The 25,818-nt window shown below is 55.2% G+C and overlaps 16 protein-coding genes across 16 annotated transcripts; 7 read left to right on the forward strand and 9 right to left on the reverse strand.

The window, feature by feature from the left end:
* Positions 1–423: 423 nt before the first annotated feature.
* Positions 424–2,589, forward strand: PHSY_003820 (C6 transcription factor; the record flags this gene model as incomplete). The annotated part of the gene is made up of 1 exon (XM_012334437.1): positions 424–2,589. One exon carries the CDS (start codon positions 424–426, stop codon positions 2,587–2,589), a length of 2,166 nt encoding a protein of 721 aa, XP_012189827.1.
* Positions 2,590–2,730: 141 nt separating this feature from the next.
* PHSY_003821 (hypothetical protein) lies at positions 2,731–3,701 on the reverse strand (the record flags this gene model as incomplete). The annotated part of the gene is made up of 2 exons (XM_012334438.1): positions 2,731–3,561; positions 3,657–3,701. 2 exons carry the CDS (start codon positions 3,699–3,701, stop codon positions 2,731–2,733), a joined length of 876 nt encoding a protein of 291 aa, XP_012189828.1.
* A 1,149-nt stretch (positions 3,702–4,850) lies between these two features.
* PHSY_003822 (E3 SUMO-protein ligase) lies at positions 4,851–5,264 on the forward strand (the record flags this gene model as incomplete). The annotated part of the gene is made up of 1 exon (XM_012334439.1): positions 4,851–5,264. One exon carries the CDS (start codon positions 4,851–4,853, stop codon positions 5,262–5,264), a length of 414 nt encoding a protein of 137 aa, XP_012189829.1.
* Positions 5,265–5,700: 436 nt separating this feature from the next.
* PHSY_003823 (glucokinase regulator) lies at positions 5,701–7,044 on the forward strand (the record flags this gene model as incomplete). The annotated part of the gene is made up of 1 exon (XM_012334440.1): positions 5,701–7,044. One exon carries the CDS (start codon positions 5,701–5,703, stop codon positions 7,042–7,044), a length of 1,344 nt encoding a protein of 447 aa, XP_012189830.1.
* A 191-nt stretch (positions 7,045–7,235) lies between these two features.
* PHSY_003824 (cytoplasm protein) lies at positions 7,236–8,063 on the reverse strand (the record flags this gene model as incomplete). The annotated part of the gene is made up of 1 exon (XM_012334441.1): positions 7,236–8,063. The coding sequence occupies one exon, from the start codon at positions 8,061–8,063 to the stop codon at positions 7,236–7,238; it is 828 nt and encodes a 275-aa protein (XP_012189831.1).
* Positions 8,064–8,742: 679 nt separating this feature from the next.
* PHSY_003825 (hypothetical protein) lies at positions 8,743–8,973 on the reverse strand (the record flags this gene model as incomplete). Its single annotated transcript, XM_012334442.1, has 1 exon — positions 8,743–8,973. One exon carries the CDS (start codon positions 8,971–8,973, stop codon positions 8,743–8,745), a length of 231 nt encoding a protein of 76 aa, XP_012189832.1.
* Positions 8,974–9,068: 95 nt separating this feature from the next.
* PHSY_003826 (N-acetylglucosamine-6-phosphate deacetylase) lies at positions 9,069–9,548 on the forward strand (the record flags this gene model as incomplete). The annotated part of the gene is made up of 1 exon (XM_012334443.1): positions 9,069–9,548. One exon carries the CDS (start codon positions 9,069–9,071, stop codon positions 9,546–9,548), a length of 480 nt encoding a protein of 159 aa, XP_012189833.1.
* A 183-nt stretch (positions 9,549–9,731) lies between these two features.
* Positions 9,732–10,520, forward strand: PHSY_003827 (hypothetical protein; the record flags this gene model as incomplete). The annotated part of the gene is made up of 1 exon (XM_012334444.1): positions 9,732–10,520. One exon carries the CDS (start codon positions 9,732–9,734, stop codon positions 10,518–10,520), a length of 789 nt encoding a protein of 262 aa, XP_012189834.1.
* A 332-nt stretch (positions 10,521–10,852) lies between these two features.
* PHSY_003828 (dimethylaniline monooxygenase) lies at positions 10,853–12,313 on the reverse strand (the record flags this gene model as incomplete). Its single annotated transcript, XM_012334445.1, has 1 exon — positions 10,853–12,313. One exon carries the CDS (start codon positions 12,311–12,313, stop codon positions 10,853–10,855), a length of 1,461 nt encoding a protein of 486 aa, XP_012189835.1.
* Positions 12,314–13,256: 943 nt separating this feature from the next.
* Positions 13,257–15,026, reverse strand: PHSY_003829 (hypothetical protein; the record flags this gene model as incomplete). Its single annotated transcript, XM_012334446.1, has 1 exon — positions 13,257–15,026. The coding sequence occupies one exon, from the start codon at positions 15,024–15,026 to the stop codon at positions 13,257–13,259; it is 1,770 nt and encodes a 589-aa protein (XP_012189836.1).
* A 665-nt stretch (positions 15,027–15,691) lies between these two features.
* On the reverse strand, positions 15,692–16,537 carry PHSY_003830 (dienelactone hydrolase; the record flags this gene model as incomplete). The annotated part of the gene is made up of 2 exons (XM_012334447.1): positions 15,692–16,388; positions 16,479–16,537. The coding sequence occupies 2 exons, from the start codon at positions 16,535–16,537 to the stop codon at positions 15,692–15,694; spliced, it is 756 nt and encodes a 251-aa protein (XP_012189837.1).
* Positions 16,538–17,627: 1,090 nt separating this feature from the next.
* Positions 17,628–19,457, reverse strand: PHSY_003831 (choline dehydrogenase; the record flags this gene model as incomplete). The annotated part of the gene is made up of 1 exon (XM_012334448.1): positions 17,628–19,457. One exon carries the CDS (start codon positions 19,455–19,457, stop codon positions 17,628–17,630), a length of 1,830 nt encoding a protein of 609 aa, XP_012189838.1.
* A 518-nt stretch (positions 19,458–19,975) lies between these two features.
* PHSY_003832 (hypothetical protein) lies at positions 19,976–20,579 on the forward strand (the record flags this gene model as incomplete). Its single annotated transcript, XM_012334449.1, has 2 exons — positions 19,976–20,127; positions 20,342–20,579. The coding sequence occupies 2 exons, from the start codon at positions 19,976–19,978 to the stop codon at positions 20,577–20,579; spliced, it is 390 nt and encodes a 129-aa protein (XP_012189839.1).
* Positions 20,580–20,840: 261 nt separating this feature from the next.
* On the reverse strand, positions 20,841–22,214 carry PHSY_003833 (beta-alanine synthase; the record flags this gene model as incomplete). The annotated part of the gene is made up of 1 exon (XM_012334450.1): positions 20,841–22,214. The coding sequence occupies one exon, from the start codon at positions 22,212–22,214 to the stop codon at positions 20,841–20,843; it is 1,374 nt and encodes a 457-aa protein (XP_012189840.1).
* A 409-nt stretch (positions 22,215–22,623) lies between these two features.
* Positions 22,624–24,354, forward strand: PHSY_003834 (bud site selection-related protein; the record flags this gene model as incomplete). Its single annotated transcript, XM_012334451.1, has 1 exon — positions 22,624–24,354. One exon carries the CDS (start codon positions 22,624–22,626, stop codon positions 24,352–24,354), a length of 1,731 nt encoding a protein of 576 aa, XP_012189841.1.
* Positions 24,355–24,453: 99 nt separating this feature from the next.
* PHSY_003835 (homoserine dehydrogenase) lies at positions 24,454–25,596 on the reverse strand (the record flags this gene model as incomplete). Its single annotated transcript, XM_012334452.1, has 1 exon — positions 24,454–25,596. One exon carries the CDS (start codon positions 25,594–25,596, stop codon positions 24,454–24,456), a length of 1,143 nt encoding a protein of 380 aa, XP_012189842.1.
* Between the last annotated feature and the right edge of the window lie 222 nt (positions 25,597–25,818).

The following is a 25,818-nucleotide window of genomic DNA, read 5'->3' on the forward strand; positions in this document are numbered from 1 at the left end:
CTCGTCGGCCACACTCAAGGTGGTTCGCCGAACGCTACCCACAGAGGGAAACCTTGTTCCCGAGCTTCGACAGACTCGTTGAGCTTGTCCTGAGGCTGCGAACGATCAAGGCAAGACGCTTTTCCACCACCTTCGAACGTCGGCAAGAGCTAATCTTCGCGCCCGGCCATCCGATACCGTGATCAGCAGCCTAGTCAAAGAGGTTTTTGGTCAACGGAAAAGCTATACGAAAAGCTCAACCTCTGCTGGATAAGACGGAGCAGACGAAAAGCATTCCAGCTGGAACTGGATCAGTCAGTACTCAGTAGCAGCCGCGATCTCCCAAAAAGGCCCACGTCCGGATTATAAAAGACCACGACATCATAAGACCTCTTGCTTACCTTTCTCTGATTCTCTTCATCCTGAAGAACAAGAATTAGCAACATGACAAATCACCCTCAGCGACGTTCCGTTTCGACGACGCCCGTCTCCTCCGGCTCAAGCTCTCTTCAAGTGGACCTTTCTCGTCGATCCAACTCGCCAAGTGCTACTTGCCCCAGTCAGAACAAAGCTTACGGTGCCTGTTCGAGCTGTCGTCGCTCGAAGGTCAAATGTGATCACGATGGAATGGCTCCCTGCAAACGATGTCGAAACGGTGGATATGAATGCATCTTCAAGACGAAAGAGTTAGGAAGCGCCCTCCAGCAGGACGAGTGGCGTGCAAGAACAGACGAGACGCTCACAAAGCTTGTGTCGGTCATGACCGCTCTTGTCGAACAGGGAGAAACGGTCCCTCAGAAGCGACGAAGAGTAGCTCTTCAAGACTGGTCTGATGACAACATAGTTCCATTCGCTCCGTGCAGGTCCACAGCTGTGACTCCAAGCCGGATCCAGCAAACCAGAGACGTTCTCCCGTTGCCCTCCAGAGCGACGCCCCACGATACCTGTCAACTGGGCCCTGTCGCAGGCCACTCCTCAGTGACCGGCACATTGGCGCCAGTCGCGACTCGTGTAGCCTCGGAGAATGGCAGCAACCACAGATACCTCTCAAATTACGCTACATCCGGATATGCAACGGAGCTACTCCGACAAGGCAAATGTGCTGCGTCCTCGAGCACCTCCTCGTGCAACGGTACATACGATCCCATCACACTGTCAAAGAATCACGGCAGCTCAATGCCACTTCCCAAAATTTCACTGGACAGAAACATTGTGTCCCTCCAAAGTCAGCCAAAGCCGGCTCTCCCCTTACGTGCAAGTCGATATCGATACCCTGACGCAAGTCTCGGCAGCAATGATCCGCGTCTTGACGCTATCCGGCTGGGCCTTCTATCTTCGCATGAAGCACGTCATCTGTTCAGCTCGTATGCAAAGCACATCGAGCCTTTTGGGTTCGGCTTCCCCGACTTTCCCGCTTCTTCCGAGCTTACGCCTGTACTCCTTTCCGCTATCACCTCTGTCGCTTCCATCCTCTCTCCCTCATCAGAGGTTCGCTCTTGTCAGCCTCGCTTGCAAGCCGATGTTCTCGATCGTACCCTACCCTACGCCCCATCCACCGCCGAAGACGAATTCAATCCGGAATCCGGCATCGGTACAGAAGAGGTCGTCGGTGCATGCATCTGGGCTACCTACAACGGGTCGATGGAGGCATGGAATGTAGCGCGTGCTGCTCGATGGTGGTCGGAAAAGTATAGCTACGAAACTGGACCTCACGCCGGCCTGACCGTGGGCGAGATGGTGGCCATCCTTCCACCTGTCCGACACGTGTCGATACAGGATCGTGTACGCGTGTGGCTGACCGCATTTTTGACGGAATTACACCAGAGCGAGATTCACGGAAAGGAACCGATCATGCAGCTGATCGATCCGGCGCAGTACGGTCAGGCTTTGATGGTGGACGAAAGCGGGGGCAGTATGAGCAAGCAGGATTCTGCCTTGATCTTCTATTCGAGGGTGGCGTACCTGGTTGCGACGGCAAAGAAGCTGATAAATGCGGAAGAGATGGTTGAAGCGACGAGGCAAATTACTGCTAGCTGGTGTACCACCCGCGCTCTTCTTGCCACGGATCCAGACATGAAGGACTCGTACGATCACAGCATCGACTTGCACTACAGCCTGGCCAAAGCTAGTGTTCTTATAGGAGCATGTCAAATACTGGAAGAGGGGATCGCCAAGCACACGACCAGGGCAGCTATCGACGTGGCGACAATCGCGTACGTTTCGGCCACACAGCTCTGCCAAAGCGCATGCATAGATGGTTTACGGTGGCTGCTCTCATCCAAATCTGGCTTTGTCGGTAGTCTGGCCGCTCTGCCTTCGATCCATCATTTCTGGATTGCACAATGCGCCGTCTTTCTGCTGGGGCTTTGCAGGACTGACGGCCTGCACTATCGACACGGTCTACTGGTTGCCGGCCATCTGCAAGACATTCTCGCGACGGTTGGAGGGTTCATGCAACAGTATGTAGCTGAACTATCGGCGTGTAGCACAGTGATTTTTGTTGGGGAGGGGGTGGGAGGAGAAGGCGTCCACAACGTGGTCAAGCATCCGGCTCTGGACGCAGCTCTGAGTGTAGCGGATGTGCTTGCCAGTATTCAAGCGACTGTCTAATGTACCACTTCATCGAAGATTTGGTTCACGTAAAGTTGTGGTGCTTCAAGCGTCAAGTTCAGGCTACGTGAGATGCCAAATAGGGAATAAGTGGATTGAGAACGGGTATGAGACTAGTACAGAAAGAGTGTGGGAAACAGATCAAGCAATGTTACTGCTGACGACGGGGCTACCACCGTTCGAAGCCGTCTTTTTGTGACCGTGCAATCCGTAGAGTTTCTCGATCTCCTCCTGCGCCCTCTCGATTCCCTTGAAGTATCTGACGGTCCTGACGCGCAGCTCCGAGGTGGCGTCCTCGTCCGAGACCAGCAGCGCATTTGGGTGCAACTGAATGCACGAGACAGTGTTCATGTGGTTAACACCCTCCTCCACACACTTTGCCAGGGCATGAGCCTTGTGCTGACCCACGATGATCACCAAGATCTCCCTTGCGTCCATCACGGTCTGGACTCCCACCGTCAGTGCCATCCTGGGGACCTTGAGCGGGTCGTTTTCGAAGAACCTCGAGTTGTCCAACACCGTATCATAAGCGAGCGTCTTGATCCTCGTCCTGGAAGCAAGCGACGAGCCCGGCTCGTTGAACGCAATGTGACCATCCGAGCCGACACCTGCCATGAAGAGATCGATACCGCCTACAGCTTGAATCTTGGCTTCGTACTGGTTGCACTCTTCGACGAGATCGGGCGCGTTTCCGTTGAGGATGTGGACGTTTTGAGGCTGGATGTCGATGTGGCTGAAAAAGTTGTTCCACATGAAGGAGTGGTAGGACTCGGGATGCGATTTTGGGAGTGCGACGTACTCGTCCATGTTGAAGGTGATGACGTTTTTGAAAGAGACGCGACCTTCGCGGTGAATCTGAATGAGGGTCTTGTAGGTGTCGAGCGGCGACGAGCCGGTTGGGCAGCCGAGTACGAAGGGTCGGTCGGTGACTTCAAAGTGCGCGTTGATGCGCTTGGCTACGTACTCGCCGACCTGCGATCAAGAGCAGCGGGATATGGACAATCGATGTTCAGCTCTAGCTCCTGTGTTCAGTGGCTACCGCGGGGGGTGAGAGGGGTTATACTTACGTATTTGCCGACAGCAGCCTTGTCGTCTCGGATGATGTAGCGCATTTTCGATGTATCCGCTAGTTGCAGAGCAATTCACAGGAAGGTATGGGCGAGGTTGTAGAAAGCAGCAAAGGCGTTTGCTCTTAAGAATGGATATGATCGCAGCACTATATACGATGGCTCTGGATAACCGCTAAAACTAGGTTTTGCTTTGCATGTGGCAGGCAGTTTCATAGTCCACCCGACATCGAATGCCGACTTACTCGATTGCCCAGTGCGCCGCTCACGGGACCGTCAACCGCAGTCACGACACGTTCAGGCCGACTTGACCAACTGTGTGGGTTGGCTGTGGGCTCTAAGCTCGGCAGGTAGAGCGAAACCATACAACCGAAAAGTACGCAGAGCTTGACAGGCAGGCACGAGACCGATAAGCGCGGAAGGATTGCAAGAGAAACAAGGTTTTCCATCGATTTTCGGCGGCGGTCGGCCCGACGAGCGAAAGTGGTTGACCGGCAGAATCCAAAGAAAAAATATGAACGGCGACCTTTGGCCTGCATGAAGCATCCGCCGAAAACAGCGAGACTGTGTTGCCAACCGTTTTCGAGCGTTTTTCCCTTCTCGGACGGTCCGACACTTCGAGTCGGTTTGGTCTACCGGACTGAGCTTCCGTTCGAGGTCAATTCGCCGAGAAGTCAAAGGAAGATTCAAGCTTTCGACGCTCGACCGACAAGGAGCCGAGGTTCCAGCCTGCAGCGACTCGGTGCGTGGCTCCGTGGCGTGACATTGTGCTAGACAGCTTGTCAATTACATCGCATGACTCGAACGGTGCCATATGCATCTAGATGCAATCACGCCGGGCCAGATAGCCTCATCAAGGAGTATGAAGTTAATGTCTTGAGTTGTTAGCAAGGAGTGGCAAGGGGAGTGCGGAGGTCGACTGATCGAAAAGCCTGTTCAATGTCCCCCGCATCTGGTCAGAGCAAGCCGAGGATGTAGCGTCGGATCAATGTTTTTGCCTGATTTTATCTAAGAATAAATTAATGGAGAAATAAACAAAAGACAAGGTTAGCCAAGTCATCATTCGGAGAGCGAGCTGCAAGCGTTCATTTTTCGTGTCGGTCGCTCCGGTCGCCGACGGAACGACATGTGATTTTGAGGAACTTCAGCGGGCACAGCACGGATGCGCAGAGGGCGCAGGCGGCGGAACCCAAAATGTTGCGAGAGGCGACAGCAGCCAAAAGTGACTACAGCGCATCGCAGCCACCGTGTCGGTCGACCGAATCGTCACCCACTCTTTTCGCATCGCACATCGAATCATCACCGCACCAATTCCGCTTTCCTCTTCTTCGTCTCGGTTTCGTCAGTCATACAGTCATCCACAGGCTGAGAGGATCCAAACGCTCTTGCCTTTCTCGGCTCCTCCGCTTCATCGACGATTCAGGCATCGTGGGACGACCGACTTCATTCAACCTCGTCGCTTCCGGCGTCGCCTATCTCTACATCTCTCTCTTCCCTTCACCCACGGCTCATTCGACCGAGCTCAGAGCGCAGTCTCTCGGTATCCTCGGCTTCTCCCCCATCGCCTCAGCCTCAAACGATCGGCCCTCTCCGTTCGGTCCGGACTGATTCAGATTGTCGATCCTCTTCGCTCGCTCTTTCTTCCCTTCTCGCTAGCGCTTTGTACCGTCCCTTGCCATCAGGATCCCCCGCTTTCGCCCTCACTTCGACGAATAGTCTCCCCACCTACTTCTCGACGCGACTGCTCCGAATCGGCATATCATATCAACACGCAGTGTTCCGACGTGCTCGCTCTTTTCCCTGCTAAAATACTTCAACGACCTAGTGACGACTGTTCCTGGCCCCTTTCAGATCCGGTCTTCATCGCCACTCAATATCCTTCGAGATCGCATACACAGTCCGTTACAAGATCTCATCACACACACACGCTACGTTTGGCAACTGGGTCTCGATCGAATCCACCGCAATACTTCTCGCACAGCATCATCTCTTCATAGTACCAGCAGCTTCGTAGCAGAGCTCGAGCTGCTCCTTGCGGCGAACAATGGCGGCAGCATCAACATCTTCATCAGCATCGGCGCGCTCTGGTGACGTTGTGATTTGCGTAGATGCAGGCGGAACAAAGACGCTCGCTGTCGCAGCTGGCGTCGACTCCAAACAAACCTTTGTGGGCCAAGCAGGTTGCGGCAACTGTGCCACACTGGGTCTTGAAGCAGCAAGCCAGGTCATCCTACGCGCTGTTCGAGACGCGCTCATATCCGCTGGCTTTGGCACATTTTTCGACCTCCTCGAGGCCGGCGAGGCGGAAGGCATCACGACACCGCCTCTTTCCGTGTCCGACAATGACTCATCCTCTGCAGACGACGAACACGACCCTCTTTCTCGTCCAACTGCATCTTCATCATCAACAACGACGGCAAATACGTCTGAGGTCCTTCGTCCAAGGGTGAGAGCCATCTGGATTGGATCAGCGGGTCTGTCCTCATCGGCAGTCATTGGCAACTACCGACAGCAACTCTCACAGCTCTTGCAAGAGTATCACCTCATTGATGACTCAACTCCCATCTGGATCACCAACGATGCTGTCCTCCTTTCTGCGCCAATGTTGCGGGATGCCAGCAGCCAGTCGTGCGTTTGCTTGATCGCCGGTACCGGCAGTGCCGGATTTGCGTTCCAGCGCACTACTCCATCCGTCATTTCCTCATCGTGTTCCTCGTCGGCTTCAGCAGCAGCACCGTCGATGGTCGAGACTAGCGAGAATGAAGACCTTCCCGGCTTGATCACCGTCAGCAAGACGGGCGGATGGGGCTATCTGCTTGGCGACCGCGGAAGCGGATGGTCAATAGGTCTCTCCACCATCCAGCTCATGCTCACACGAGAAGAGGAGAGGCAATTTGTACCGCTACCGCTCACCGACTTTGAGCGAGCCGTGATGCGCGCACTCGACGTCGACACACCTATCGAGCTCATCTCAGCCGCTTACCGCGATCGAGTCTGCGCGTCCGGCGGCAACTTTTTCCACGCAGAGGACGCACGCAAGCGTTGGCTGGCCGAAACAACCCGTGTCGTGTTCGAGTATGCATTTGAAGACGCGGGCCGTTCGGGCAAGGATCTGGCGGTGCAGTTGCTTCACCAGGCGGTGGGAGAATGCATCGACTCGATTTCCAAGCTTTGCTGTCCGAAGGATAGGATCCGCCCAGAGAGGAGCACGTTGGTGCTGGGCGGCGGGTTGTGGTCCAACAGCAGGTTTTTGGATCTTTTGGTGGAAATGTGGAAAGATCAGGGGAGAGATGGGTTCAAGAACATCCACGTTGTCAAAAGTCCGGCGCATGAAGCGGCTGAGTACTTGGCGGCGAAGTTTTTGGGTGAGAAATTGGGAGGGAAGTGAAAAGGATTGTGGTGCATTCAATTGTATTTTGTCATACGAATCAATGGTTTCGAAACATGATAAGCTTTTGAGAAGGAGATTAGTAAAAGGCAAGAAGAGTGGTGAGAAGGTGGATATCAGGGGTAGGGAATCTAGCATTGCAGAGAAAACGTAATATACAGCGGTGGAGGGTCCCTTCTTTGGGACCCATCCTAGATCTTCTTTACCAGGACGTGAAAGTGAGCCAGACTAGGGACGGATTGCAGACTTGGAGGGTTGGCGAAGAATGCCACTTCGTAAGTGCTCGTATCCCAGTGTGCTTCGATGAAGGTGACGAGATTCGAGCATGCGGTTTGGAGTGTTTGTTGGAGACGTTCTTCCTTTTCGGGGAAGGAGGGGAGGAGGTCTGGGAGGTGTGTAGAGTGATCTTTGATGGTGGGGATTTGGAGACCAGCGGTTGGGGTCAGTGTTCCGCAAAGACCACGTTTCGAAACGATGCCCCAGGCGAGTCTTGCTGTTTCCTCGTCGACGTCTTGCTCAAAGACAAGATCTCGGTGTAAGATTGGACAGCAACTCCATACCACATAGTGGTGGGCATCGTGCGGGATGGAATACGGCCAATCGTTCAGAAGGATCTGACAGTCAACTCCGGGTACAAAATTGCTTCGGAAACACCTGCTCTCTCCTACCACCTGGGATTTGGTGGTGGGGGAAGCCTTTTCGAGCAACTTCGTTGCAGTAAATCGCTCTGATAGCAGGAAGGATGTGACGCTCCCGTACGTGGATTTGATGCTATCCATCCAGGCGAAGTACTCGCGAAGCGAGTCCGGATGACGAGAAAGGTGTTGAAGATTGCCGGAGGAGACGATCCGAAGCAGATCTGACCAGGTGAAGAGCGGTGTTCGCTCGGCCGTGGATGTAGAAGAGGAAGATAGGAGGGTTGCAGCTAGATCGCCGTCTCGAGTGCCTCGGAGGAGGAGCTGCGACGCGTTGTGATGGGAGGCTTCGACGCGTGATAGGGTCGATGATGAGGCGAGCATCCTTGCGAGCCAGTATTAGACTTGGACAGACGAAGATAGGGGAAAAGAGGTGGTCTGGACAGACTCGATGGTGGTGAAGATGACGGCGAGCAAGGATCCAACCAGCTCACAATTTCTTGGAAGGTACAGATAGAGCCCGATACTGGCAGGCTATGCGCTCAGTATGGCAAGCAGCAATACCGACTAGCAAGGCAGCAGCATCTTTGCGGAGAGCGAGAACGGGCTTATCAGTCCCGAAGCAGAACGTGTCAGCTCAGCACGACTTCGCGCGATTCGTCCTTCAGCGTGCCTCTGCGCCGCTTCACGCTTCTTCGCATTGACAGATACTACCTAACCCTTGGCAGCAAAATGTCTTCTCACTTCGGCCTGTGCATGCCATGACAGACTACACATAGCATCCATTTGGTGCGTATGTGTGCCAGATCCGCTCGTTACGGCCTCCCTACACGAGGTTAGAACGCAAATTAGCTGCACTAAGCTGCCGTGCCGCGAACGGTGAGCGCGAAGCTGCCTGCCACGCACAGGGCTGTCCAAATCTGCCATGCAGAGCCGAAATCCAAAAGGACGACGGCCCGCAACGTATTTCACGGCTCGCGGTCGTCGGTCCGAGGCCGACCGACGCCTCTTCGGCGAAAATCACCGACCGCTTTCAATGCGCTCTTGACCTGCTGCCGCTATCTTAAATTCTTGGATCCCGGTGTTTCACGGCGGTGGTGGCGAAATGAGCACGTTTTGAGTTTTGATACCCGAAGCCTCGAGGGTCGGTAATGACTGCGAAAGCATCTGTTCCTCCACGACGCTCTAGGTTGGGCTGGACAGAGCGGAATGGATTGTGCGAAACGGCAGATCTTCCGGACACTTCTTCCTGCTGAACCCATACATCGATGAGAAGCTGATTCACATAAGACATCTTGTCGCAACTCGAGGCACAGCTCTACAGTATCGTGACGGATCACTACCACCACCACCACCATCAACAACCGTCATCTCGGGTCTTCGAACATCATGCCGACCTCAACAACACCTATCTCTTTTACACCCACAACGCTATACCGTTTCACCAACTGTCAAGCGCTGCTCCCAGATGGCACCCTCCCATCCGACCCCACCACCTACTCGCTCCACATCTCACCCTCGACTGGTCTGATTGTCGACGGACAATCCGCGTTCTTCGATTCGCACTCGGCCTTCACCCACACCATCGATCTCGACGGTGACTACCTGGTGCCCGGATTCATCGACGTTCAGATCAACGGAGGTTACGGCGTCGATTTCAGCGAATTCGAAGGAGATGAGTCGGAATATCTGAAGAGGTTGGATGAGTTTAGCAGGAGGATCTTGGAGACGGGCGTGACGAGCTTTGTCCCGACGATCATTACGCAGAAGGCGGATGCGTATAGAAAGGTGAGTTCTACCAGCGATGCTATGCAGACAGGAGAGAGAGAAAGAGATGCTGATTGTAGCGGTTCTGACTTGTACGTATAGATCTTGCCATTGCTGGCGCCGAGGGCGAGACCCGGTCAGGCAAGCTCGTTGGGATTTCACTGCGAAGGACCGTTCCTGTCACCGCACAAGAAGGGCGCACATTGCTCGTCGCTCATCCGAACGGCACCACAGGGGGTAGAATCGTTGGAAGAAGTCTATGGGTCCGGTCCGCAAGGCCTAGATATGCCATATCCGGCCGTCAAGCTGTTGACGCTCGCGCCCGAAGTCGAAGGGATCCTACCTACCATCCCATCGCTCGTGTCACGCGGTGTGACGGTATCCATCGGGCACACTGCCAGCGGCATCGACACTGCACTTTCCGCCAAGGAAGCAGGTGCGACCTTCATCACGCACCTCTTCAACGCCATGGGATCGTTCAACCACCGCGATCCGGGCGTCATCGGTCTCCTCGGCGACAGCGAGACCGATCTCTCCCTCTCCCCATCCCTCCCCGCCAAATCCACCAAGTCCACTTCCAACCCTTCACCACCATTCGATCTCGCAGGGGCACCACGCAAACCCCGACCATTTTACGGGTTGATCGCTGACGGCTTCCACTCGCACCCCTGCTCCGTCCGCATGGCCTACACATCACATCCGCGCGGCTGCATCCTCGTCTCCGACGCCATGCCCTGGATGGACCCCTCCAAACCCAACGGCGTCTACCCCTGGCGTGACAACCAGAACGTCGTCAAACTCGGAAACAAAGTCACCCTCGAACACACCGACACCCTCGCCGGCTCCGTCGTACCCCTCAACGACTGCGTCACCAACCTCGCAAGGTACGCCAACATTCCACTCCACGCAGCGGCGTATTGCGCTACGGCTAATCCGGCAAAGATGTTGGGGTTGGAAAGGAAGAAGGGTTTCTTGAGGGCCGGTGCGGATGCGGATCTGGTGGTTTTGGATAAAGTCACGGGTGAGGTCAAGCAGACTTGGGTCGCTGGGAGGTTGGTTTGGCAGAGAAAGTGAGCAATGTAACACACGTTGGGAGAAACCGAGTGTGTGGCGTGCGAGATCAGTCTTGAGTAATGCTGCGAGTGAGAAGCATCGCTGGAAACGGTGAGACAAGCCACACTGCGAGATCACACAACGAGACCGCGGAATGCGCGTCGGCTTTCCCGACCGTCCACTGTTCACAACTGCAAGCGCAAGCGCAAGCTCAGCACAAAAGGCTCATTCAAGACGAAAACCTCAATCCAGCTTGACAGTAGCAGGAAGTTACACAGTCATATTACAGCAAAAACAAAGTGTATCGGCAAAGCAAAGCAAGGAAAGAACGTGCGGGTATGGAAAAAGCATCTCTACTGGAAAACGAGCTCGTCGTAACCACCGTACTTGGCCTGGACCAAATCGTACCAGTAATTGGTGCGCATCCTCCAAGGCCCAGTGGTGGCAGCCTTGGGCAGATCCTTCTCTGCCTTCTTGACGTAAGTCGAGGTGAGGTCGAGCAAGGGACCCTCCTCGAGCTGGTCGCGGTTGGACGGCTCGGGAACGACCATTGACTTGTGGTACTTGTCCATGTGCTTGATCATGCGCACAACGTACTGAGCTGTACAGTCGGATCCGAGCGTCCAGGAAGCGTTGGTGTATCCGATTGAAAGAGCGTAGTTGGGTAGACCCTCGATCATGCATCCCTTCCAGACGAAGCGTTCGCTGGCCTTGATGAGCTTCTTGTCGACCGAGGTGGCGATCTTGCCACCAACGTGCAGCTTGAGGCCGGTGGCAGTCACGATGATGTCGCATGGAATTCGCTCGCCGTTCTTGAGAATGATCTCGTTGTTGGTCACCTGGTCAATGTGGCCGGTGGCGATGTGAGCCTTGCCCTCGCGAAGCGTCTTGTAGAAGTCACCGTCGGGGCAGATGCAGAGACGCTGGTCCCATGGGTTGTAGTTTGGCTTGAAGTGAGGGTCGAGTGGGATGTCCTTGGGAAGCTGCATCGAGGTCAATCTGCCGAGGATCTTCTTAGCAACACCAGGGAAAGTTCGGAAGATGTGGTACGAAGCATAGATGCGAGCGATGTTCTTTTGACGAATGACAAATGCAGCCATCTTTTGTGGCAGAACGGCACGGAGAACCTTGGCGATGGGATCGTACTTTTCGAGCGAGAGAATGTAGGTGGGCGATCGCTGAACGAGGGTGATGTCCTTGGTGACCTCGGCCATGGAAGGGATCAGAGTGATAGCGGTAGCACCGGAGCCGATAACAGCCACGCGCTTGCCTCGATAGTCATCCTCCTTGAGGTCCCAGAACTGTGGGTGGACAACCTTGCCTTTGAAGTTTTGAATACCGGGAATGTCGGCCTTGAGTGCGGCATCGTAGTCGTAGTAGCCTGTGCAGGTGTAGAGGAAGCGGGAGCGGTATTGCTTTTGCTGACCGTCCTGTTCCGTAGACACGAACCAGCATCGCTCCTCGGTGGACCAGTCTGCACTGTTGACTCGGGTCTTGTATCTGATCCTTTCCTCGATGCCGTTGTCGGCAGCCACCTTCTTGAGGTAGGTGAGGATCTCCTTGCCCTCTGCAATGTCGGCGCCGGTCCACTCCTTGAAGGCGTAGCCAAAGGTGTGGAGGTCCGAGTCGGATCGGATGCCGGGGTACTTGAAGAGGTCCCAGGTTCCGCCGAGCTGCTCTCGGTTCTCGAGGATCAAGTACTTCTTGTCGGGAAGCTCATCGTGGAGACGGTAAGCGGCGTTGATGCCCGAGATACCAGCACCGATGATGAGAACGTCGAGCACGTCTGAATCGTCGTAGTTGATGGAGCCCATGTTGGATGATTGCAAATGGGTTGGAGGGGTGGCGAATGTGAGGAAGTGAGGATGGTGGGTGCGAGGAAGGCAGTTGATGAAACTCGGACACGTCGATTATATCGAAAGGAGAGTGCCGCTTGGGATGCAGAGTCCATGCGAGGCGGAGTGCGGCTACGCTTCTCGGTTTCGCCATCGAAAGTGCATGTGAGAGAGACACACGCGCAAGCCTGGCCAAGCATGCTATCCGCCAGCAGCAGTGGGCGTCACTTGTCTCTGCATGGAAATTATCGCGAGGCATTGCAGCAATGCTTACCACTCAAAGTGGTTGCTCTGAATTACCTTTGCCAAAGGGGGGAACCGAAGTGCGTGAATGCGGAGAAATCGTTGGCTCTCAGCCAGACTGGATCGCGCGGCAAGGAAATGGAGATGATGCTTGTCCGCTGTGTGCAGTTGACTGTATCTGGTTACCACACCTTCACCTGGAAAGCAGGCAATTGCGGGGGACGAAGCTCAGTGGCGTCACAGAGTTCCATTTCATAACGAAAATTCAAAATCCGTCCTGTGTTCAAAACACTTGCAATGCAGAGTTACCGCCTCAGCCCCATTTGTAGTGCCCAACGCTTGTGTCGCAAAACTGCCTTGTGAAACGTCTCATCCGCAGAGAATCTGCAAAGGCGCGTGCGACTGCTTCTCTCGGCCGTCATCAGCCGTGGTCACCACCCAGGTCGCCGCCGTGACAGGTTACTCACTCCGCCGACATCACACCTACACCCAAGAAGTCTCGCGTACAGGTTGCTATGTTGTCTTGCCGTCGCTCCGGAGACCCTGTTGTTCTTCCGAGTGGTTGCCCAACTCTCTGTCTAGCGGTACACAGGCCGTGCGAAGGGACGTACAGGCGGGCACCAAATTCTGTTTGCCACACGAAAGCATCTGGGGTAGTGCAGAATCAGGCACATGTCACTCACTGTGCCTTCGTTTCTGGCGTCTGCGACGCTTTTCGCCCCGCAGAACCCGAATCGTCGGTGAAGTAGCCATCCCGTAGATCCCAGTCCATATCGCGGACGAAGCTCTCTGTGCTATCGATCTTGTCCGACTGCGGTGGGATCCCACTCGCCTCCCCCTGGCCCTCTGCTGCCGGCGAAGCAGCTGGAAGAGATCCCTCGAGCATCAACGGAGCGCTCAATGGAATCGCGTCCCTGATCTCGAAGCTGAAGCTGCCCGCTGGAGAGAGATTCGTTGTTATGGTGCCGCACGACGCTCTGTCACGCGGAGCTTGCAAAATGCTACTGCTGCTGCTAAAGTGAGATCTGAGCGGTCGTGATTCGCTCGTGTTGAGTTTGGGGGATGAGAGCTCATACACACCGTCGTTTTCGCTCTGATCCCCGATGCCATCCGTGTCGATGCAGATCGCATCGCCTTCCCGTGTCCTCCTCCATGCGCCTCGCAGACCGCCTCCTGCGCTCGACAAAGGTCTTCTCAATGTCGAAGCACTACTCTTGGGACGGATGACCAGCTGACTCCCGCGTCTGGTCATTTCGATCTCTCCTCCGGATCTTGCGCTCTGAGGTCGACCTTTCTTGCTCGATGGTGTCGAGGAAAGCGTGGACGCGGGTGAAGTGCCGAAAGGGCGAGCGGTCTCACCAGGAGACGTGGTAGGTCGAGTCAAGCGGTCTGACCAGCTAACTTTTTGCGGAGTGGTGTCGAGGAACGAAAGCGAGCTGTCTCGTTTCGCAGCGTTGAAGTTGGCGCAGACGCTGGATGGAGGTTCGGCTACTTCGGCGATTGAGTCGAGCGATCGTTGATGCGCCAAACCTGGACCTGACAATGGGAGTTCGAGGAAGCTCGGCACCGTCTTGATCCCGCGATCGACATCGGCGATCGACAGCGATGATTGCCGCTCACGATTCGACACCATGTTGGCAACAGCCCTATCGAAGGGCCCAGCTGTACCAGGCGCAACGAGATGGCTCACCAGGAAATCGCTCGATCCAGTCTTGTCTTCTTCCCCTTCACCCTTCTGCCTCCCCTTTCCATCGGTGGAGACGTTCCTCAACCCATCCATCGAGCCGAGTCGGTGAGATCTGCTACGCTTTCTCCATGCTTTGCCACCTCGTCTGAAACGGTAACATCTGAACCACACACCGAGCGCGATCACGAACAACACCAGCGTCACTAGGCCCCCCGCTACCAATCCGATAGTGCTCTGCGAGAGCCCGTCGTCGGATTGATCGCTGCTGCTACCAGATGAGGTGTCTGCAGATGTTAGTGTGTAGTTCTGACTGGGGGAGGTGTCGTTACGCATCGGAGTGTCCGCCGCCACTAGGCCGGATAAATCGGAATGTACATCGCCATTGTCGGTTTGCGCAACTGCTACCGGCGCTGGATCTTCCTCAGGAGGAGGAGGTGGGGATGCAGGTACAGCACCAGAATTTGCGGGAGCTGGGGGAAGCGGCGTTGCGTTCGTTTGCGAGTCGGAGGGAGCAGCAGTGGTGGAGTCTGAACCTCCCATTGGATCTGTTGCTGCGCCGGGCTGGGTGTCTTCTCGTTTGAGAAGATGCGCGTAGTCAGTGAAACTTGAGATCAGCTTGAGTCGCCTTGAAGGTTGTTTCTCCAGCTTGAGTCTGGGAGGCAAGAGCTTGGATAGACGAACAGGATCGTAGGCTCCATGTGCTTTACGCTCGGCCGCGAGGATCGCTTTTCGAGACGGCTTACTTGCGTCTTGCAACGGCATTGTCACGCAGAGTTACAGCTCCACCCGAAATTGGAGTGGATGGAAAGCAGTGTAGGGACGAGTCCAGATTCGACCCGGTGAAAGTCGGAAGGGAGGACAGGTGGACCAAGATGTCGGAACGGTGAAGAGCTAGCATGACATAGCGGAGCCTTTCGTTCCCACCTCGGTGAGATGAGCTGCGACGGTGCTGGGCAGCAAGGGTGGGCCTGCTGACATCTCATCACAATCGGCGTTTCATCACAACAAGGCGGGTTTTCCCTTGCAACACACAACATGTGGTAGACCCACCTTCGTGCCGGCATACAGTACTGTAGGAATCAGTTGAGCGACCGCATTCATTTCACGACCAACGGACGTTGCGATGCACTGCGGCACCGCTGTGCATACAGGATATGTGTGAGAACAGACCCCTCCTTCATTTCACCGCGCTCGACATCGCTCGGGCGATGCAGATTAGAGCACGCCGCGTGCAGATGACGTATCTGCACAGCCTGCTGCAATGACCGTTGACACTATCATCCGAATCGATGTTACTGTCGGTTATTCATGATGGCTATGAAGCACCGCAAAAGCCTCTCAAACACTCTCACAGACCGGAGCGCAGGACATAGGATTGAGTTACAAATCCATTCAGAGTTACATGAAATGATCTTTTTGACAAACGATTAAGCAAGCTGCTTGTTGAAGAAGTCAGCCAGGCGCTGGTAAACGTCCTGGAAGTTCTTGAGGTTGCCCTCGTCGCTGAGATCAGCCCTAGCAGCGGCCCAACCGTGGTGGCTGTCGGGGTAGTGCTTGTAGACGCTGTCCTTGGCGAAAGGCTTCTTCTGAACGGCAGCCTCGAACGCATCCACGTCCTTCTGAGGCTCGTCCTTCGAGGGGAAGTTGGCGACGGGGACGGTCAACTTCTCGGCATCAGCAGCGTCGACCATGGCGGGGTGAACCTGAGCAACCGCGGTGAACTTGGTACCCTCACCACCGGCGATCACGCTCATCTTTCCACCCCAGCAGAAACCGACCAGACCGAGCTTGGCAGCACCGTCCTTCTTGAGCTCGTCAGCGACGGCTTCCAGATCGGGCTTGCGTGCGCCAAAGTCGCCGGCTGCGCCGAAGAAGCTCTGGAGAGCCTGCTTCTTCTCATCGGTGTCGGGTGGGTAGAAGGACTGCGGGAAAGGTTTGCCGCGGAAAAAGTCGGGCATGACGACGCGAGCCTTGGTGGATTCGGCGAGGAGATCGGCACCTTGCTTAGTAGCATTGTGGAAGCCGAAGATGTCATAGACTACGATGATGGCGTGTTTAGCATCCTTTGGTCCAATAGAGTAGGTGTCGAGACCGCCAGTCTTTTCAGTGGTGCCCTTGGGAGAGCTGTGCACGGAAGCAAGAGAAGATTCGCAGCGTCAGCGATCCTTCGCTCGTGCAATTGAAGCAATCGATAGAACCAAGAATGTCACTTACTAGTCGGACTTGACGGGAGGGATGCTGCAGCAAGCCTGGTTGGTGTTGTGAACAGTCATGGTCGAGACTTCTGTGTGTGTTGCGGCTACGAGCAATCGAGAGTTCGGCAGCAGCAAATTCGAAAGAAGTGGCCGTAGATGTACAAGTGGCGCGAGAGGGAGAGGAGCCGGGAGCAGAAGGTCTTGTGTTCAGTAATTCGGAACCTTGAATGAAGTGCATATCGCCTCGAGTATCAGCCGAGGAGTTTCGCTGCACCAGAGAGTGGCCAGCACGCGGCGCTGTTGAGGAGCGTGTGGAGAACGGTAGCGAAAGGATTCTCCGCTGCATCCTGGTAACTGTGCGGGTTGCAACACTTACTATTGATGAGTTCACAATGGAAGAACGATGTTCGACTGCCAACCATCTGGTAGTACAAGTGGTGTATATATAGCTTCGCATCGACACCGTCCGCCATCGATCGAAGAAGCCAAAATTCTACTCTGTACATGCACGGACCTCAAAACGCAACTGAGCGTGCGTGCAGCTGCGTTTTTACACACGGCATTCCACGTTGCGTCCGGCACCTGAGCAGTGTGAGAGAAAAACACGTTTCCACCTCCACTTTGTACCTACCGCTGCTGCATTTCAACCTGTTTTGCGCAGCCAGCCATGCAATGCTTTGCCGATCCTGCACAAATGACGATACCCAACGCCGCGGAGTGCTTACCACCATTCGCCGAAGCAGCGTTCCATACATCACCATCCGATCTCAAGCTCGGAAACAATTTGAGCATACTGAGATGGCGCATCGGCGTTTAATCTTGCTCAAAGAAATCCATGGGAATGGAAACAGAAAGCGTCTTGGTCCGCGGGTCATGCAGATCGGCTGTTGCTGTGGATGAGAGGCTCGAAAGTCAAAGCGACCGAACAAATCCGATTGCAAAGAGGTGTTGAGCAAATGAGTGGAAAAACCAACAAGAATTGTTGCCAAAAAAAGCGATTCAAAAAGCAGACTTTTTGCTATGTCACGCTATCAGCACCATCCAATCTCGAGCAAACTTCGGCACAACCATCATCCGTGCTTATCAGGCGTTTACACAGGACGGACTCGACATGAGGGACGTAAAAAGGAACAGATGAAGCACCGCGGAGTTGAACAACGCAGCTCTACTAAGCTTTCACGGCATCTTCGCGGATCATGTGAGCCGCCTTCTCTCCAATGGCATACACCGTCGCGACAATGTGCGAAGAGACGTGGATAGGGATGATGGATGCATCCGCCACCCTCACATTGCTCGTGCCGTACACCTTTAACCTGGCGTCGACCACACCTCCTTTCTCGCGAGGCATCATGGAGCAGCTTCCGATCGGGTGGTACTCTGTCACCGACTGATCCTTGGTGAACTCTCTAAAGTCGGCGTCCGAGCTGTATTTCTCTGGGTCAGGATCCTGCCTTGCAACCGTGATCTCCTTCAGAGGTGAAGTGGCAGTGACAGTTTCGCAGTACTTGACCGCCTTGGACAAGATCTCGAGATCGGCGTCTACGCTAAAGTAGTTGGGGTTGATCTTGGATGGCTGCGTGGCATCGCTGCTGGCGATGTGAATGTTGCCGCGCGAGAAGGGCTGCTGGAGGCACGAGAGGATGCTGTAGTACTCCTGTCCATCCGCAGGAGGAGACGCGGTCGCAAAGAAGCCAGGGGCAAAGATCAACTCTGTGAATGGGCACTTTTCGTCGTCGAGTCGAGCGAGCTGCATCTTGACCGTCTCTTGAACGCCTTTCGAGTACTTGGACCAGTCGACTTTTTCGACATCACTCTTGATCTTGGCGATCTCGTCAGCCGAAAGGTACTGCGAGAGCGGAATGTAGGCGAAGCCGGAAAACGCAGAGGCGATGATACCGCGGTCCTCGCCCTCGCCGTGGTACTGCTCCATGGCTGCTTTGGCGAAGTCATCCTGGCGCATCTTGTCCCAGGTGATGTAGCCGGGGTTGAGCTTGAACGAGCTGGTGCAGTAGACGTGATCCTGCACGTTCTCGCCCACATCGAGCTCAATACGCTGCTCGACGCCTGCAGCCTTGAGCACCTCTGCCTTGCCGATGCCCGAATGCTCGAGCAGGTGAGGGCTGTTGACGGTACCGCCGCTGACGACGACCTCCTTGCGGGCTTTGACAGTGTATGTCTTGCCGTCGACGATGAATTCGACACCAGAGGCGACCAGGTCTCCATTCGAGGACTTCTGATCTGCGAATACGATCTTGGAAGCGTGCGCACCCGTGATGACCTTGAGGTTGCTGCGCGAGGCGTTGGGGGCATAGTAGGCGTTGGCCGAGTAGGATCGCACGCTCTTGTTGGAGTCGATGGTGACAGGCGAGACCCAGAATCCGCTGTTGCTGCCTCCTAGACCGTCCGAGACGTTGAGGATGCCCAGGCTCTTGAGCGCATCGAACCAGGGCCGCTGAGCGCCGGTGTACCACTTGCTGTACGACGTCTGAAGCGGACCGTCCTTTCCGTGGAGCTCCTCATCACATGTGGCTAGATTGGCCTTCTGAAGTTCGGACGAGGGCTTGTCGAGGGTGGCCGACTTGCGAGAGAAGGTGGCATAGTCATCCCAGTTCCAGCCCTCGTTGCCGAGCTTTCCGATGTCGTCGTACTCGCCCTTGTAGCCGCGCTGCCAGACAAGGAAGTTGAGTGCGCTGCTGCCGCCTAGGACCTTGCCTCGCGGCCAGATGTACTTGCGACCGTTGGAGTGCTGCTGAGGCTCGGTCTCAAGGCACCAGTCGTACTCAGGGTTCATGAGCGACTGGCCGATGAAGGCAGGATAGTTGATTTTGGGATCCTCGGGTCGCCACAGACCGGCTTCGATGACGCCGACGGTGACCGAAGCATCTTCCGAGAGTCGAGCAGCGACAGCAAGACCAGCAGTACCGCCTCCGACGACGATGTAGTCGAACTCGGTGAACTCGTTGGCCTTGACGCCAGTGTCGGTGAATGGAGCCGCCATGTTGAAAGGGATTGGAGATGTCTATAGAGCCCTAGGAGAAGGGTAGATTAAGCAAACTCGCTTCCTGACGGGGAGGGGCTTCCGGTGAGAGACAACCGCGAGGCCCGTGAATTGAGCAGGATGAAGGCGCGAAGGGAAGGCGAAAGGGAGGGACAGCCAGTATTCGAGTTGACCAAGGTCGAGAAGGGAGCGGCGAGAAGATATAGGGTGCAGTCGAAGGGTTCTGTCTCGCAGAAGCCCCAACTTATACGGTTGCCACACCTTAAGACACTAACGAAGGCTGCTTGGACACACAGACCAACTCTTGGCCTCAGTGTGGGGAAGACTGCCGAGACGAGGCTAGAAAGAAAGCAGCTGCGCGCGGACCCTTTGGGTTTTCGCTCTCCGACGCAGCGAACTAGAAGACGTCTTGCAGCCGAAGCCGAAGAGCGCAGGTTGGATTCAGCTGCCACGCTAATTTCAGTGTTGCGTGTCCGAAAACATGTGTCGTGTCTCGAAGCGCACAAGCTGACAACCAGATGGCTAACCGTTGCAAATCACGACACGCAAATGAACTGCTGCCAAGCCGACGGAGGCATTTTATCCACACTCTCCTTGCTGACCTGTCCCGCAAAGTGGGTGCGCACGACTTCGGCAGTACTGTGTTCTCAGGGAGAGAGGACCTGCACCGGTAAGATTTAGGCCACAGCAGAGCAGGCGATAACGTACACAGTATGCGAGGTCTGCTGCCTTGATTTAGCGAGCTGTCGCACCCCTTGCGCCAAAATCTTGTTCAGAACAACCTCGACCCGCGCAGTGCTCGGAGAAACTCTTCTGCACCACACTGTGGTGGGTAGTCCAACTGTTTTGTCCCGGCTGCTCCTCCTCCTCCCTTTCCGCTTTAGCCGCGTGGCCCGCCAGCGATATCTGGACAAGGCCTTGGTCTTAGGCAGTGTACCTCCTGTACTTCGCCTCGATCTCGTGACGCACTCTCCGCTAGATCCATCAAGTCGATCATCGAACCTGGCATTTGTCCGCATTGCTGCAGACTGCATTACGAAAGTCATCTCTGTCCACATTACCTTAGCTCGCAAACGGTTGCGCTCTGCAGGCTTCATAAGCTGCACCGCGACGAACACCTAACTCAATTTGCCGCGTGCATTGCATCGTGATGTGGGACGTGGATTCAAACATGTTCTCGTTGGCACCGTACGTGCGCAGTCACTGCACAATGGAGGAGCGGGCTGAAGAATTCCGTTCAGATCTTCCAACAAGCAGCTTGCGATCAGGTTGCAGGAGGAAATCCCCCACATGTTGTCCTTGACCCACGACCCAATGCCAGACGTGATAAAGCCGCAAAAGTGAAGCGATGAGCCCGCAAAAGTAGGGCCAAAGGCGGTTGAATCACTTGCTTCGCTGAGCATCATACAACAGCGCGGCGTCCATCAGCACCTGCGCTCCAATCGCGCAGTCCTCTGGCGAGGAATACTCTCTCGGATTGTGCGAGATGCCGTCCTTGCTGGTGATGAAGATCATGCTGGAAGGACAGACCTTGCTGGTCGAGCACGTATCGTGACCCGCACCACTGTAAATGTCGACACCGTGATCGGCACCGTAGTTAGCCTCGACGGCCTTGCGGACGCTCGAAATGCAGTCCGGGTGAAATGTGATTGCGGGGCTGTTGAAGGTTTCAACCCAATCAACATCGCATCCCTTTTCGCTTTCGCTGGACGCGATCCGATGCGCGGCTGCCTCGATGTCTTTGCAGAGCGCAGCGAGCTTGTCGGTGGAAGGATGGCGGACGTCGAGGGTGAAGAACACATGACCCGGGCACGTGTTGACGCTTCCAGGTGATAAGCGGAGGATGCCGGTGCTAGCAAGTCCGCTTTGTTCCTTTGCGATGCGATTGCTCTCGACGATGATCCTGGACGCACACAGCATGGCGTCCGAACGCGTGTCGAAGGGCGTTGATCCAGTGTGGCACTCTCGACCTCGAACGTTGATGTCAAACCACTTGTATGCCTGACCACCCTGAACGATGCCTACCTTTTTGCCGCTCGCTTCCAAGATGGGTCCTTGCTCGATATGCAATTCGAAATGTGCTGCTAGCGGCGTTGCCTTGTGGCTGCACTTTGTATCGCCAAGAAACCCGATCTTGGACAGCTCCGACTTCATGGTCAAGCTACCGTCCTTCACGTCTTGAAGGTTCCATGCTTTCTGCAGCGGCACATCTCCACACCACACTCCTGACCCTACGATCGACTGCGGGAATCTGGCACCTTCCTCGTTCGTCCAATTGATCAGCGCGACAGGATACTCGGTCTCTACATTGTGATCCTTGATCGTGCGCAATGCTTCCAACCCAGCCATGACACCCAGAATCCCATCATATCTCCCACCTGTAGGCTGGGTATCGAGATGACTTCCCATCGCTGTCGGCGCGCCACCTTTCTTTCCCTGTTTGACCATGAACATGTTTCCCATCTCATCGACAGTCACCGAGCAGCCGATCTTCTTTGCTTCGTCTGCCAGCCATCGTCGTGCTGTCGCATCGTTCTCGTCCAGTGTGAGTCGAGCCATACCGGTCTCGAAAGGTGAAGAGCCGTAGCGATGTGCGAATCCCCACTCGCAAGTCTCGTGCAGGGTCTTCATCATTCGGTCCGCGTCGATGCGGAGCTTGCCAGCGGTGTACCATCGAGCAGCCACGTTGGCCTGCTGGCGTGGCATCGCAGCATGCCGGTATGCTGTACGAGCTGTGCCCAGCGTTCTTGACAGCATCGCAATCGTCGACGTGAGCTTCCTATTAGCAGATCTGAACGAAGGAGGCGGTCGAAGCTAGGTTGCCAGCAGATAAGCATGTCTCGAGTAACAGAAGGCGGGGAAGTCTGAGAATGCCGGCCAATTCGCCGATATTTTCTCCCTAGCAACATGTTAAGCTGGCTCATTTGGTTTTTTGTCCGGCTTCCGAGCAGAATTTTTGGAAACTCTCCACTCGTGTTCCACTTTTGCTTTTTGAGCTCAAACATGCTCGTACTCTTGTCAAAGCCATTCCTTCCCACCATCGTAACCTCATTGTAAGAGTCGAGCCAGAATGGGCTCCAAAATCCCGATCGAGCGGCCGAGGCTGTCTCCTTCGCCTGAAGTCTCTGACTCTGCCTCGTCCGAAGCCTCGTCCAGCCGCTCAGCCATGGAAGTCGAGGAAGCAACCACCGCCGAAAACTCGTTCAGGGGCGAAGCTTCAAGCATCCACTCAGAGTCCGATTCTGACGAAGACGCGAGCAGCGACGATGGAGATGAGAGCGATGTCGCATCCGAACGACCAGTCATCGACGCAGAAAAGGCGAGAAAGAAATTGTACCATGTTGCAAAACAACTCCGCGCAACCGCCAAGAAGACCAAGACGTTCGAAGTGCAGAAACTCGTCAAGAAGCTTAAAGGTCTCCGCAAGAAAGAATCTTCAGCAGAGCAAGCTGAGCTCGCAGAAAAAGAGCTGGCCGCGCTCAAGTCAATCGACATCAACCTGCTTGCGGGTCGTGCGCTGATCACCAAGATGGTCAAAGCTAAGCTGCTGCCGAGACCTGCCGACGTAGACGATGCGGATGAGGACGAGTTTCTGTATTTGCAAATGGTGAGGGACGAAGAGCTGCTGGGAGAGACGGTGCTGGTCGAGAACGTGGCGGACGATGGCGATCGAGCAGTGGAGAGGGCAAAGGCAAAGGTCACTTCCTCCAAGGTGCTGGCTGATGAAGTGGGAAGGTTTGTTGAAGAGTTGAAGAAGTTGGCAGGTGTCGAGCCCAAGAAAGAGGCGGAAGCTAACGTCAAGGGTAAGGGTAAGGCAAGTTTGGACGCAGAAGATGCTGATGAGGAGGAACGAGAATGGTCAGGTTCGGAAGAGGAGTTTGACTCGGACGATGATGCACCTCGTCGATTACGGCTCGTCGACGATGACGACAAGGAGGGTGACGGCGAAGATGAGGATGAAGAGGAGCTGATGAGGATAGGCAAAGAAAAGCTCAAGGCTTTGGGAGATCTGTCGCAGTGGGACGACATGATTGGATCTGATTCTGGTGTCGAGTCAGGCTCAGACGATGACGACGATGACGATGATGACGACGACAACGTCACGTCCAAACGACAACGAAGGACTCAGTCAGCATCAGACGCTTCTGACAACCTTTCGACGAGTGACAGCGACGATAGCGACCGCTCCGAGGACTCAGCTTCAGACTCTGACTCTGAGTCTGATGCTGACTCCGAATCTGACTCCGACTCCGACTCGGAAGCGTCTTCGACGGCAGCACCATCACGCAAACGCAAAGCCTCACCCTCCACCTCCAAGTCCACCAAAAAGTCCAAATCCTCCTCATCGACTTTCCTCCCCTCGCTCTCGACCGGTTTCATCGCCGGACGTTCCGACGATGAGTGGTCCGACGCCGAAGCCGACCTCGCCGACCGCGACCTCTCCGAACTCAAATCCGGCAGCAAAAAGGAGCGCAAGAACCGCATGGGTCAACGCGCACGCAAAGCGCTGTACGAAAAGAAATACGGCTCCAACGCCAACCACATCAAGATGCGGGAGAAGAAGAAGTCACTCAGATCGGAACGTGCTCCCACAAATACAGCTAGTAGCGGAGGACGACAGAGGCCTCCGGCGTTCCAGGCTCCGACGAAACGAGATGGTGGGTGGGGAGGTGCAGTTGCTCCGCTGCCGAAACAGCCGAAGCGGCCATTCGTACCAAGACCACCACCGACGGTGGCTCCGGTGCAGCAGAATGGAACAGACAAGAAATCAGTACCACCGCCAGCAGCGGCGGCGAACAAGTCGCAGGAAATGCATCCATCTTGGATCGCAAAGCAGAAACAAAAGGAACTCATGGCTCAGGTCAAACCTCAGGGCAAAAAAGTGGTCTTCGACTGAATCCCCTCCACCCTTCACACTCCACACCTATCATGTTGTGACGACACAAAAATACCATTTCTTCTTCTACCGTCATTTTGCTGTGCTGTGCGCAGCTTCCTACGATCGACGTTCAGCGATCTTGATGAGATCAGCAACGACGCCCATAGCGGTAACGTCGGCACCTGCACCGCTTCCTTGCACCAACAGGGGTCTGGCCGAATACCTCTTTGTGTGGAAAGCGACGATGTTGTCCGAACCGCTCAACGAGGAAGCGAAAGGATGAGTCGCTGGGTATGTTTCGAGGCTTGCCTTGATCTGTTTGGATTTGACGTCGATGACACCGACGTAGCGCAAGACGGAACCGTTGTCGAAGGCTTCCTTGTTGAGCTTGTCGTAGTCGGCGTCGAATTCGGGGAGACGCTGGACGTATTCTTCGCCGGAAGCGACGTCGGCTAGTGGTGCAGGGGTGAGGGAGTGGGTGGGCACGCTGAGGTATCCTTGAGGAAGAGCATCTTTGAGCTCGGGAACAAGTCGCGACAGAATGGCGAGTTTGCGTGCGACGTCCGAGCCGGACAGGTCGTCGTTGGGGTGAGGCTCGGTGTAGCCGTTTTCCTTGGCAAACTTGACAATGTCGGAAAACTTCTTGTCCCCACCTTTCGGGGTGGAGAACTCGTTGAAGATGTACGAGAGGGTTCCGGAGAAGACACCTTCGATCTTGGTGATTTCGTCACCGGTGTTGACCAGGTCGTTGAGGGTAGAGATGATGGGAAGACCAGCACCCACGGTGGACTCCTGGTACACGAGAGCTCCCTTCGAGCCAGCAAGGTCGTTCGACTTGTGCTTCAGGATATCCTCGTACAACTCGATTGGTCCAGAGAAAGCCTTTTTGTTGGGGGTCACGACGCTGAGACCAGCAGCGAGGAAGTGCGGGTAGAAGGCGGCGACCTTTTCATCGGAGGTGTTGTCGACGACGGCGGTGTGACGTCCCGAATCGCGGGTGATCTTTTGCAGCTCGAGAACGAGGTCGGGCAGCGCAAGAGCCGAGGTGGGACTGTTGGCGAGCAGCGACTTCCAGTCAGCCGAGCTGGTGAGCGAGATAGGAGAAGTGAGTGTGCTGAGGAGCGTCTTTTTGCTGTTTTGCAATGCTACAATGTGCAGCTTGGATGCGAGAGAAGAGACGGTGGTGAGCTGTTGGATGACCGAGGTTCCAACGAGACCGACGCCGATGATGGCTACGTTGATGCCTTGAGTTGCTGACATGATGAAGATGCTTTCGGGAAGTACTTTGCGCACAGGATGGAGGACGTATGGAAGGGGAGGATGAACTGAGCGAGTCACATCACTTTGTGCATCATGTGCTTCGAGGGTGGAAATGCACAAGCCAGCAGCGGCCACGGAATTTCACCGAAGACGCAAAACCAAAACTTCTTATCGCACGAGAAGCGTGCCAAGTGGAGCATAGGACCCTTTCCGAGATTCCGC

The sequence above is a fragment of the Pseudozyma hubeiensis genome (assembly GCF_000403515.1).
Source record: "Pseudozyma hubeiensis SY62 DNA, scaffold: PHS38, whole genome shotgun sequence".
NCBI classification, from domain to species: domain Eukaryota; kingdom Fungi; phylum Basidiomycota; class Ustilaginomycetes; order Ustilaginales; family Ustilaginaceae; genus Pseudozyma; species Pseudozyma hubeiensis.